At 28.0% G+C, this 14,363-nt stretch overlaps 1 protein-coding gene and 1 long non-coding RNA gene across 2 annotated transcripts; one reads left to right on the top strand and one right to left on the bottom strand.

Annotated features, from left to right (window-relative positions):
- Nucleotides 1-4,139: 4,139 nt before the first annotated feature.
- Nucleotides 4,140-5,224, bottom strand: LOC132950738 (zinc finger MYM-type protein 1-like). Its single transcript, XM_061022281.1, has 3 exons — nucleotides 5,209-5,224; nucleotides 4,759-5,021; nucleotides 4,140-4,502 (listed from the first exon to the last, which is right to left on the bottom strand). The coding sequence occupies exons 1-3, from the start codon at nucleotides 5,222-5,224 to the stop codon at nucleotides 4,140-4,142; spliced, it is 642 nt and encodes a 213-aa protein (XP_060878264.1).
- A 1,360-nt stretch (nucleotides 5,225-6,584) lies between these two features.
- Nucleotides 6,585-12,852, top strand: LOC132950152 (uncharacterized). The gene is made up of 4 exons (XR_009665187.1): nucleotides 6,585-6,627; nucleotides 8,686-8,764; nucleotides 11,968-12,096; nucleotides 12,688-12,852. It is a non-coding gene; the product is annotated as an uncharacterized LOC132950152 (long non-coding RNA).
- The last annotated feature ends 1,511 nt before the right edge of the window (nucleotides 12,853-14,363 follow it).

Below are 14,363 nucleotides of genomic sequence, written 5' to 3'. Positions count from 1 at the left end.
TAATAAATAAGATTAGCTCAAAAGAGCCATTATTTTATAAAAATTATTTCATGTATTCAAAATTCTAAATTAAATGGGTAGGCATTTGATTCAAATTTAAGTCTAAATTTTAGTGTACCATAGATAATACCTAGGTAGTTTATTTACATGTTCTTATGAGTAATCTTGCATTTAATTTTAAAATTTTAAAATCTTGGATATAAAATAAAATTTTTTATGAATTTCTAACTCAAAATTACTGCAGATGCTCATAACAAATTATTGTAGATTTACATTCAACTTTTTTTTTATAATTTGGTTTAATTAAAAATGAATGAGGAATCCTTTTACCTTGTATTAAATTTTTAAGTTTTTTGACATTGAAAAATTGTGCAAAGGTATATAAAATATATGTAATATTCAGCGCGACGGCAGTGGCGCGAAGCTAAGTAAAAAAAAATAGCCGAGTAGCCACTAACGTATAATAACAGGACACCGAGTTTTAACATTGAAAAATCGTCCTAATTTATGTTGATTCTTTGCCAAGCTCTACAGGGCAAACGGCTGAACATATAAAGTAGTAGAGGTATCAATCGATCAGAAATATTGTGCAGGTGGGAATAGAAGAATTCGCTAGCAGATTGGTTAGATAGTTTGTAAGTTATAAGCAAAAATGTTCAAGTACTTTTAAGACCGGATTTTGCTTACGGAACAGTGGGAATTGATAAGCGGTGGGTCGGGGAACGAAAATATCGTAAACATTCCCCGACCCGCCGCTTAACCATTCCCACTACCCTCATCGCGGCGGCGGCAGGACGATGTACTACGACCATAGATAATATAAGAATATTTAATTCTTATATTATCTATGACTACGACGACGCACGGACGATATTATTACTCTATAGTCTATGCAGTAGGGTGACCATATTAAGAAAATAAAAAAACGGGACATCTGAAACGTCTACCCCCCCACACCAAGAAAAATTCTTCCATATACATTGATAACACATATGCACACAACTGTAGAGAGTAAAAATACAAATCTAAGTCATAGGTATCACAATTATTTTCTTATTACTTTACCGTTTTTGAGTAAATAACCTAAATATAATAAAAGTTTTTAAATATTTATGAATATTTTCTTTTTTTGTGTTTTATTAAACAACACAATGTTACATTTTAAAAGTCAAAACTATTATAATTCTTTTAACAATTAAAAAATGTACTTTTAAATATTAAAATTTAAGTATTAAACAATTAAACAATACATTGTTACGTAATTTAATCTTATGTACCTAAACTCAATGGCCTATGTTGCCGAGGGCTCTTATCCTCTACATAAAAAAAAAAAAGGAGGATAAGTGGATGTCGCTCTGCTGTACAGTAGGTTACAAGTGGGTCACTGTAATGGATAGTGTTAAATTTGAATTCAATGATATAATATCATTGTATAAGAAAAACGATTCTGAGCGAAAACGGTCAGTCAGCCTATGATTTTACCAAGTATATTTGATGATATTATTGTGAATAAAGTAATTTATATATAACCTATTTACGTGGAGCCTTGTTTTAAATTTTCAATCCTTAGCCATAAAAGTTAAAAATTTATAAATTATAAATTTATAAATTTTTAACCACAAAATAATTAATAAATTATAAATTTGATAAATGTTGTCAACATTTGAACTTTAAATGCTTATAAAAAAAAATTGTGCCTATATATTTTTAATATTTTTCAACTGCTATTAGAACGATATATCAGGAGCCTTATATTAAATTTTCACGCTTTTTTACCCAATAAATAAAAATTTATTGATATTTATAGAAAAAAAAACTTAAAAAATTGAAAACTGACAATGTCCGTAAACAGCTCAAAAAAAGTCAAAATATTTTCAACATTTTATGGTGTATAGAAAATGCTAATATAAACATTCAGTGAAATTTTCAAGTATCTACAGTCATTCGTTTTTTAATTACAATAAAATAAGAAAATTGTTACATGAGAAATCGAGTAAATATCAAATGTTGTAAAAATATAAATTTCAGACGCTCATAAAAATTTAATTTAAGTTTCTTCTAGATATTTTTTTTGTTGATAAAGGTAGACAAACTTATGAGTAATCTTGTATTACATTTTCAAATCTTAGATTTAAAAAGAAAAATTTTTATGAATTCTCAACTCAAAATAATTTGCTATTTTTCGTGATTTTTCCGTATTTTGTCAAAATTTGAACTTTAAATGCTTATAATTAAAAACTGTGACTAAGGATTTTTAATTTTTTTCATCTGCCTTTGAAACAATAATCTAGGAGCCTTCTATTAAATTTTCAAGTTTTTTTATTCAACAGATAAAATTTTATTGATATTTATAGAAAAAAAAACTAAAAAAATTGAAAACGGACAATGGCCGTAATCAGCTCAAAAAGAGTCAAAATATTTTGTAAATTTTATGGTGTATAGAAAATGCTAATATAAACATTCAGTCAAAATTTCATGTCCCTACGGTCATTTGTTTTAGAGTTACACCAAAAACCAAAATCGATTTTCTCAAAAACAGATTTTGTGTAAAAATTCCCGTTTTTCCTTAATTTTTCTTTTGTTTTTCCCGTCGCTTGTGAAAACTACTGGGAAGTTTTTACTTTTTGAAGAAAATCCAAGCACTTTTACTAAAAGGTGATGAGTCATAAAAACAGAAGGCAAAATTATATTTTGCACGTCGTGCAATAAGGCTATTGGTTGTGAACGTAAATCACAAGTTGATGCACACTGTAATTCAAGTACGTACCTACGGTAACACTAATTTTATGCAGTAATCAATAATTATTAACATTTTTTTTTATTGTTTTTGTTGTGATTAGCTGTGCATCAACAAATGACTGCTGCTAAAAAAAATAAGCGTAATCCGGTACAAATGTTAATACCTGAAACCACCTCAGCCATGGCTAGTCGAAATGAATTTTTAATAGACATGTGTTATGCCTTGGTAGCCACAAATATTCCTTTCAATAAACTTCAGTCGACACCATTTAAGAATTTTTTACAAAAATATATTAATCAGAATATTCCAGATGAAAGTACGTTACGAAAAAATTACTTAAAAATATGTTTTGAATCTTCTCTTACAAAAATACGGGAAAAATTAACTAACAATTTCATTTACATTATGGTAGACGAAACGACTGATTCTAGAGGGCTGTATATTTGTAGTTTAATTGTTGGGATACTTCTTATTAATAATCTTATTATTATTTTAATCAAATATTGTAAAGTCAGTTATATACATATTGTCAGTTTATTATTATTTTAATCAAATATTGTAAAGTCAGTTATATACATATTGTCAGTTTATTATTATTTAAATCAAATATTGTAAAGTCAGTTATTACTTATTAAAATTAAAATTTGAAGTACCTATAATGAAAATTTTGTTATTGCACGTTTTTGCACATTTTAACATTTTAATTGCACATTTTTTAGATTTTAGCTGCACAAAAATCCGGTCTTTAGTGATGACAGACACAAAAATAAAAAAAAAATGAAAAAAAAAACACACATCATTGTAAAATCAATACATTCATCGCTTCGCTCAGAATCTAAAATACTTTGTTACATACCAATACTGTTACATTTTTTTTTAACAAGAATTAGGAAATTAACAACATCAGCTTTTTTCATTATTCATGAATTTGATAATCCTTCTTCCACGTTGTTTTATTGATAAAATATGACGCTAATTTATTAGCACTGCTAGAACTGGACACGGCCAATACATGTTTGCGTTTTTGTAAGTGCTGTTTGATATCTGATATCCCACCATGTTCTATTGAGAATACAGATTTACACTCGGTACACAGAACTTTCCCTATTTCATCAGCATCTCTTAAATTAGGAAACTGCGTTTTTAATTTTAGATTAAAACTACATCGTTTTTTGGCATAGGCGGAAATCCATTGAAAAAGTTAGGAGGGCTACGATTTTTCTCATAAATTTTACTGAACAACTGAACAGAAATATAAAATTACTGTCCAATTATTTTTTTTTATACTTGAAATTTAATAATATAAATATTTTATAACATATATAATAATATAGTATGGGTACTGTTTAAGGAAAAATGTATGAAAATTGTATATTCATATCTTATTACAATAAATGCTTTATTTTAAAACCATCATCCTTGAGGATTTGGAAAATTCGTTTAAAATACATTCAGCATCAATATTTTTTGTTACATCCTTCTCTATGTGAAGAATAGAAAGGTTTGTAAAGCGTTCTTGATGCATAGAAGTTCTTACCCACGTCTTTATTCTTCGCATAGTCGAAAAAGATCGCTCACATGTTGCAGAGCTGACTGGTAAAGTAAGTGCTACTTGTAACATTTTGTAAATATTTGGAAAAATTTCTTTTTTTATTGTTGTTTTCAAATCGTCAATGTTAAAATCGTTGTTGATTTTATTTATGCAATTTCTAGCAACAGTCATTTCTGATTTAATATTTAGTTTGTTAATATCCAGTAAATCCTAAAATATAATATAATAAAATATAATTTTTGAATTTATGTTATTTTATATGTTTAAATCTACTTCAAAAATATAAAAATAATATTATTAAGTTGATTTATATTTTATATTTTATTTTTAAAATTATGAAAAAAATTAAAAGTCACAAGTTGTATAATACCTATATGGGCTATATGGCTATATAGTTATTTTATATCACTCAAACTAAAAATGGTCATTTTTAAGGGAGGGGATATACAAATATAATAAATGTTACCTTATAATAATCAATAAACACCAAACTTCCTTCATAATTAAGTTGCATAAATTTGTCAACAGAAATAGCTAAACTTAAACTCTCTGGGGAAATTCTTCTTTTCAAATTTTCTATAATGGAGTCTAATATCTTATAATAAATGTTTGTTCTATAATAATCTTCAACAGATTTGTTAGACTCAATTGGTTCATATATTGTACTTGTTGTAGTAGTTACTATAAAATCATTAAGATTATTAGGCTCTCTTCGCTTTCTCTTCGAATCTTAATGGAATATGGATATTTATATTTATATATTAAATTATTATGTGTTATATTTCTTGTTTTTTAAGAATATAATACATGAAATGAAACTACGAAATTGTTATGTTTGCAAGAAGGTTTGGGGGGGCTTGGTGGGCTTTTGAGGGGGCTAAGCCCCCTCAAGCCCCCCCCCCCCCCGATTTCCGACAATGTTTTTTGGGCATCTTAGGTATTATTTTTAAAAATTAGAAAAAATATCGATAGGTACGCACTACGCGTCAATTTCAAAATACAAAATGAGTTTACGGAAACGAATTCACTGATCGAATGTCAACAGCGAACAGTGTCAACTAACAACTATTAGCGATAAACGCATAATGCCTATAAAAGACGGAAGAACACGGACAATGTAAAAACGATAACGAACATAATAGAATTAGAATAGAATAATGATAATAATAATAATAATAATAATAATCGAATCAATATAATTATAATATTCATAAGACTACAGGCTTGTCGATACCGTAATACGGGTATTCGTAATAATTGAAAAACAAAAATAGCGGACGACCGAATAATAATAATATTTGTGTAGCGTGTGCGTTGTTTGGTCGGTGCGATAAGACGACTACGACCGAAACAGTCGCGCAGCTGAACATGGTGTCTGTTATTTATACATTTGGTTTCTAATTTTAAACATATATACGAGTAAAACTGTTTTATATTAATTGTTTCATACATCGATATTTTTTTCACAAACATAATATAATAATATTGAAATAACGGGATTAAAACAGGACTATCTGCTAAAAACGGGATAAAAAGGGTCCCGTTCGAAGTTTGTCGGGACAACGGGACAATCCCGTTTTAAACGGGACGTCTGGTCACCCTAGGCTATACCATAAAAACCAATGATTTGCAGGTAGTCGAGTTTTGGACAAGTACCTACATAGATAACTTATAATAATTCATATTGTAAATTAATTAGGTACCAAAAAAATATAACTTCTCAAACACTTTATCTATTGGCACTGGTGGAATGTATTAGAATGTCTATAAACTTGCGGACCAGTTTGTATAGTTAAATTTGGCATGCGAACTAAAATTGAAATAGAAAACCAGAATAGGTGCATTGCAGATCGCAAAGAATTCTGTAAAAGAACATACGATTTATAATTATACCGTATTGGTTATATATAATATTATACCGCTTTTATATACTGAGTACTTATATAATAATATATAAGTTCTTTGGATTTATCATAGTAAATAATATATTTTATGATGTCTATGGCAATCGTCAATTGTCGAAATTCGTCGGCGACGGTTAACAATTCTAATAATTTCAGCAATACTATTGTATTATAAATATAATATATTGTAAATTTTGATTTCAGTGAACAAAAAAATAATAGGCCACAAATTAATATAAACGGACAGTTCGTTAAACCGGATAAGTTATAACACAAACTCGCAAATTTCGTTTGATCAGGTTATTTTCATAAAATATTTCGATACTTTCAAGTTTCAGCTCATCGGAGTGAGATGATTAGATAAAGATAGCTGTTTCTCCGGCGATGGCGGCACTCTAGCTACGTTTCACCGGAAGAGTAGATGTTTACGAGTAAGTTTGTTTTCATATTATTACCTACTATTTTACATTTACTTTTTAGACTTAAATTAAATATTTGTTGCCACGGAAAATCTGTTAACTAGGTGACGTAGAAGCATTTATAAGTTTAATCCCAATAGCGCATTGTATAAAATACGCGAGACCGTCTTCGTTTCACCACGCCAAGTTTAATACGCACCTTTTTGCATGTTATACTATACGCCGGGTATCACCTTAGGTTTGCGCGAAGTATTAAATATAATGTTATTAATCCTTATATTTTATATTTTTATATATATAAATACATTATACACCTCATATATTTTATTAGCATACTTACACCTTTATTAGTGTAGTTTATACCCTAGATGGCTATAGATATAGGTATTAAATTTCTTGCAATTATATATTTTACTATAATTATTAATTTCATTATAATATAATATAACAATACACTCTAAATAAAATTAGTTGTTATCAAGACAGACAGTCTTAAAACAAACTCTTTTCTGGACGTTTTCAAAACGTATTATGCTTAAAAAAAATGCACAGTTGTCGTAGTAGCAGTCAGTTTCTATATCAACCCGTGTGACATCAAATAGGAATTATTCTTGTTTTTTTAAATAGTTTTTTCGAAAAATATATGTAACATGTATAGCTCATACAATTATGAATTTATAGTTAATGGAAATGCGGATGTTTATACTTCATAGATATTTTTTTAGTTAATAATCGTGTAAATAATTTGATTAAACAATAAAGTACTAACCTACTCATCACTAGTATCATTTTTATTATATTACGTGTAAAATCACCAACACAAGGTGCAGACTGCGTTTAAAAAATTAAAAACATAAAATAAAATATAAAATAATGTTGTAGTAGAAGCTGGAAACTGTAGTTTATTTAAATTTATATTCCAATTAATGTAACCGAGAATGTAACTATTAAATTCATCATTGAATGATTATTCAGAGATCACTTTGGGATAAATGTAAATTAAATTAAAAATAATTAAAAAACATTTTGTGAAAGGAATAAGATTACTGCTAATATTTAAGTCTTAATTATTATTAAAAAATAAATACAAATGATAGATTTTTTAATAGCTTTTTTCTATTAATATTCAGTGTAAATATAGTTTCTGATCAACTTACCAATATGTAATAAACCTATATGTAATAAAATATTTATTCATATCAAATAATCCTAACAATTTAATGCAAGGATTCTCATAAATTGATCTTACAGCAGCCTTAAAACACCAAAAATACATTTGTACATCATTTACAAAATTTTAGTTCCCTATTATGGTGTAGGTATTAATACAAACAATAAATTGCTATTCGAAAACACAATTTCGTATGCCTATTATTATTTACTAAATACCTAGAATTAAATTAAACTAAAAATAAACATATGATTACATACTGAGTGCCTATAATATAATATTATATATGAAAATTGAATCTTTATTACGAATACTTATCGTTTACACAGACCACAAGAAAAAATAATTAAAAATATCAAAAAAAAAAAAACACACATCATTGTAAAAATATAGTTGGTATTATAGTATTTGATGAATTTACTGTATACGTTTACGCTAAAGTGAGGTCCGCGGTTGTAGCCGTAAGGCACCAAAACCCGGGAGTCCTCGTGTATACGTTTATGGCTTTATGTTAACTCTAAAATCCAGTAATCACATTTTTATTTAATAATTCATAAAATACAATAGGCTCTTATAAAAATATTCTTGTGCTACTGATATCTATCCACCACCTTAATCAATAATTAAATTGATAAACGAAAATAATAATTTAAATAATACCTAGACACAGAACTCTTTGATATAAAAAGTTGCATTATATTATATCCGTGGATTCATCATATTGACGTACCTAGTATAATATCTATCATTTATTTATTTAATCTATGGCAAATCTCAAAGTCGTTGCAGAAGACACAGTCGATTAAAAATTCTAACATTTCAATAAGCAAAGAAGATATGAGCAAAAAACTTACTGCGTTTCGTATAATTTTATTTTTCATAAATCACAATATTCTAAGTTCTGGCTGTATTCTGGAGCGTTTCCTCATGGGCAGTTCACACACGTCACGGATTCCGCCAAAGGAGTCGATAATTAAAGTAAGTTTGTTTTTATATTCTTTTGGGGCTTGAATTTACTTTTAAGACTTAAAACAAATATTTAATGTCACGAAAAATGTGCTATCCAAGTGTTGTAGGCGCATATTTTAGTTCCGGACTAGAAATGTATAAAATACGCGAGATATAAACGTCGTCATCGTTTTTCCAGTCCCTGTTTGTAAGATAATTATAATTAATAGGTGCATACCTATACAGGGTACTTAATATAAATATATAAATATTTTGGTTTAATTTATAGAATTATATATTATGACTTATAACTGATAATAGTCATAAGATACAATTTTAATTAATAACTGGTAATTTTTTTTCCAAATACAACGTTATAAGTTATAGGTAACTATTAATTTAGTGTCACATACTTAACTTCTATTGTTCACCTAATATCTATATTCTATATCATAGGGATTAGGGATGTACAGGTCCATTTCAATGCCCCCCCCCCCACTTTCGAAATTTGAACTTCTGACCACGCCAAACGTTTGTGCATCGTTTGTGCAGAAATGTGCACCAAGTCCAATCGTTTGTGCACAAAAACTGAAAGCTCTATCCCTAAAACAAAATGGGGGGGGGGGGGGAATTGAAACGGTAGCCCCCCCACATTGAATATTTGGATTTTTGAATGTGCTAAACGTTTGTGCATCGTTTGTGCAGAAATGTTGGTGCACCAGGTGCCGACGTTTGTGCACAAAAACTCCCAGCGCTATCCAAAAAACAAAGTGAGGGGTATTAACACGAGGGTCCCCCTTTTTTGAAATTTTAAATATTTGTCATATTAATAAATGTTGTTTACGTACCTAATAGGTTTAATAGAATTTTACTATTGCCATGTAAACGTCTAGAAATAGTAGGGCAGTAGGTTCATAATATATTATATTTAAATATTGTATTATAATAATATGAATAATATAATAATATTATGTTTTAAATATTCCTAGGTTATTTAAAAATTAAATACCAGCGTTTCTAAAATACAAATACAAAAATCTTAATTTAAAATATCTAAAAACATAACTACCGCTTATAAATTATATCCACAGGTTAGGCACTACTAACTTAAAAATAAAAAGTTATAAATTAATATAATAATTGCTTAAGTCGTATATAACCGAACGCAACTTAACCTAATAACTATTAGTTGTTACATCTTATAATACGTATTTTCGGTATAACATTTAATTTTACACTTTTAATTTAATTCTGAATTGAATATGTATCCCTCATACAGTTTTTTACTGTTACTAAAATAAACATTATTATTTATATGTAATATTATACCCACTCAGCACTCAATATTTTTATAATTGGCAAGAAAACATACATTTGCACCAATAAACACATTATCTTTCTTGAATTACTGTTAGAAGCATTCATAATAAAATATACAGCAAGTTTATAATTTAAGTTAATTTTTTTAAAAATATTAAAAATATTTTCGATTTCTTGTGTTAAATTAACAAAATTGTTTCAATACTATATTAATTAAACAAACAAATCTGAATTCTTTCAGTGCACACTATACCAGTGGTCGGCAACCGGCGGCCCGCTTTAAATTCTACGACAACGACATTTAATCGAATATTATATCAAAAAAATCATATTGTATAAAATATATAATTGAACGTTTCTATCAGTCATATTTTATAATGGTACCTTGACAGTTACCGATAAGATACCTAGAGTAGATACGCCCCCCCCCTCCCCGGCCATTGAAATGGACCTACCATGTACACATAAAAGTATATTCACGGAATGGTCAACTGCCTATCCTGACGTGTGCGCACTTATGAATAATATACCTACTCATATACTCGTATAGGTATATAAATATACCTATATAAATAGTGTAATACTACATTCACGAATGTGTTACATATTATGTCCCTAAAAGTTCAACAGTTATTATTATATTTATTTATTTTTTAAATATAGTTAGGTACATTACAAGACTCTAATTAAACTCACATTTTTTTTTAATTTTTTTTTATGAACTAAATGTTTTAAAAATTATTAATTAATATATAATTTATTGGTATAGTACTAAATAAATTAATGAAATAAAACAAACACAACTACTATAATTATTAGTAATAATAATATATCCACGTATAAATTATTAAAATACAAAACGAACAAACGAAAAATGATTCTGAGAAAAGATATCGTTAACTAATAAATAATATTGAGTAATTTATTTTTTCGGTAGAAAATCGGTATAAATATGAATTATAAATATTTTTTTATTTTCATACCATGACGCGTGTGTGAAAAATTGTTTATATTAAGTGTTGAAGATGTTAGATTTCGGTTCGGCTGATTGTCCACCCCCTCACTCTTCCGCATTAATGCATCAGAAATTATTATTTATAATATTTAAATATAAACTGCATTTTCTGAAATTTCTAAAACATTGCTTTCCAAGCAAAGAATTCGTTTCATATATTATCAACAAATTGAAAAATTAAATTAGAACATTTATATGGGATAAAGTCAATTTTATAAAAACTTATTAGAAAAAACTTAAATACAATTAAATAAAGGTAATTTTATTTCTTATATTTCTATTTTTTTACGTACCCATTATGTTCGATACTATAACTTCAGTCTTCAGTTATAGAAAACAACACTTGCCAATATGGAATTACTGTCGAATTTTTTTATTTTAAAATATTAAATAGCATCTGATCGACTGATGTGCTATAATGAAACTCAAAATATAACGAATACACTACCTATACACTTATCTAAATTCTATTTTATATTCGTTTAAATTGGACTTTTAATTTTTCTGGCCATTTTATTAAGCTTTGTAATATAAGTGCATTAAATCGTATTTTTAAGGCATTTTTCTTATTTTTAATGCATTTAAATCAACGTCCTATTTACAACTTAACGTTATTTTGTATATATCAATCGATTAGTGTACACAATAAAAAATATAATATTATTGATGGGTTAATAGGTTGATAACTATTATGTAGGTAGGTACAGTTTTGTACGTTCAATGTATCGTTCTGTATCTGGACGGTTAGGTTATAATTATAAATAATCTATGGGCTATGGCAAATGACAATCGTTTGAGACGAACAGCGATTCCAATACGTACTTACATATTTCGTTCCATTCTGGTTATTAAGCTAGGTGCCTATTTTTATAAATGTCATTAATCTCAATACTTCCAGACTGAACTTTTGGATCGGAGATATGAAGACGCGCGCTGCATTTTGCTTGGCGGAGACGCACAGCTCTGACACTAGACAATATTATACACTCAAAGGGACCGCTCAAAGTCCAGAAGAATAAATAATTACGTAAGTTTTGTCCTACTACTCTGTTGACGCGGTAGACCTAATGTAAATATTTATTGTCAGACAAACTTATATACCCGCTAGACGTAGAGTAGTTTTTAAAATCCAGTTGTTATAGGTGTACAAAAATTAGGATATTATGAAAAATACCTTAAATTTTAATACTTTGCCTACAACTGTTAATTTATTTTTATAGTAGAATAATTTTTAAAATTTTAAATCAATGATTAGGTAATGCTTTTATAAGTAGGAAGGTAGGTTTTTATACCTACCAAACAAAATAAGAAAATACATAATGATTAATGTTATTTAATATGATTTGTAAGTGCATAGCAGATTATACCTATCACTTGGTGACGATTATTTTTGTTTTATACGTTCTTCGTAATTCAGTTCCGTCACGATAGTTTTAGTTTTCGTTAAATGTGAAACATATATTTTCTATGCATACAACATTTAAAAATACAAACTCTGTGTAATAAAAATTAATATTAGGTATTTATTGGTAGGTTTATATAATATCTGTAGACTGTAACGCATAGGTCATTAGAATATTGTAGAACATTTTAGTGCATAAGATGCGTGTTATTTCAGAAATGGTATTCGTCAGTGAACATTTTCAAACTGGGAATAATATATCATAAGCAGATTGAAATGTGTGAACGTTTCAGTGTTTCGAAGACTAAGTTTCGTAGCAGATTTTGATTCCGTCACGGGGTATGTATTTTCTTATTTCTCAGTAGGTTTTTTTTATTATAGTTAATTGATCAGGGGATGTATTGCCCGAAAATTTTCAATATTTGTATTGTAACTATACTGGTATAACACTATTCGGGCTATCAATAAAGTCGTGTTCAAAATTAGAAAATTGGTGAGGTATGATATTTTTTTAAGTAATTCTTTCGAGTAGGGAATTCGCTCAATGATATTTAAATATTTTCACCGATAATCAAGTACGATGACTTGTAGGTAGCTAGAGACTGAGTGAATATGAATTAGGAAGTGTGTGATATGGCGGATATAAGGAAATGGGTCAACAGGATTTCAGAATGTTTGGTGTATGAAAGGGAAAGATGGAAAAGAAATGTAAGGTTAGGGTAGGTAAGTGGAGTGAGAGTAGCAGATATGAGAATAATAAGTAAGGTGTTAAGGTACGAAAGAGGATAGAATAAGGAATTAATTAATTAAGGGTAGTGTAGGGTAGTGTACATATTGTAGTGAAAACAAGAGAGAATAGGTTTAGGTGGTTCGGTCACTGTATGATAAGAGATAGTGAGAGTCGCTATAGAAGTTATTTTAGGGGAGACATGATGGACGAGAAGACTGAAGAAGAGATGGATAGACAGAATACCGATCATATGGAGGTGTGGAATGAGAGTGGCTGAACCTGTATATAGCTGTGAGAGACGGGGGAAGAAAAAGTGTAAAGGTAGAATAGTTATGTTAACAATGCCAAATACGTAGGTAAAGATCTTGAATTGCAAAGGCCCTATTGACTATTTGGCTTCAACTAACCATAGGTTTACCTAACTAACCTTCTTATGACTCATTAGGACGCTTTGAATAAAAACATCCTGAGTTGCAGGTTGCCGAACTTAAGTGTTTGATTATCAAGTTGATCCTTTGATTGTTGACACCTTAATCCATGCTATGGATGAAGCCCATGGATAATAAATAGGGCTAGGATTTATATGTATTTATATAACCAAAGCATGTATTTATACAACAAAAACATGTACATAAATATTTGCTAAAGAATTCAAGATATGTATTATAAAAAAAAAAAAAAAATTATAATAATAATTAATTATAGGTATAATAGAATGAAATAAAAAATGTATATTCACTTTAATATTTTGATTACAATTAATAACATTTATTTTCAAATTTTCGAATTCAAAAGATCGCCGATTTTGTAGTAAAATGTTTATAATAATTAATAATAAAATAAAATGTAATAAAAATTATTTATTTATTTAGTTATCTAATTAACTTGATTACAGTTATAATAATAACATGCACTTTAAAATTTTCGAATTCAAAAGTTTGTCGATATAATATATAGTCATGATAACCTTTCAATAATTCTGAACTCTGAAGAAAAGACATTAAAACAGTATAATTATCTAAATATGTGAGAACAAATTGAATCGTTGTGAAATATGTAATAACATGTATTTATGACAAAATATGTAAACATATGTAAAATCAAATATAGCTCGTTTTATCAAAAATCTTGTGAAACAAATTTATCACTTGCCGAAATTAGT

Source organism: Metopolophium dirhodum, chromosome 8 (genome assembly GCF_019925205.1).
Source record: "Metopolophium dirhodum isolate CAU chromosome 8, ASM1992520v1, whole genome shotgun sequence".
Taxonomy (NCBI): Eukaryota; Metazoa; Arthropoda; class Insecta; order Hemiptera; family Aphididae; genus Metopolophium; species Metopolophium dirhodum.
This window is presented reverse-complemented; position numbering and strand designations above follow the sequence as displayed.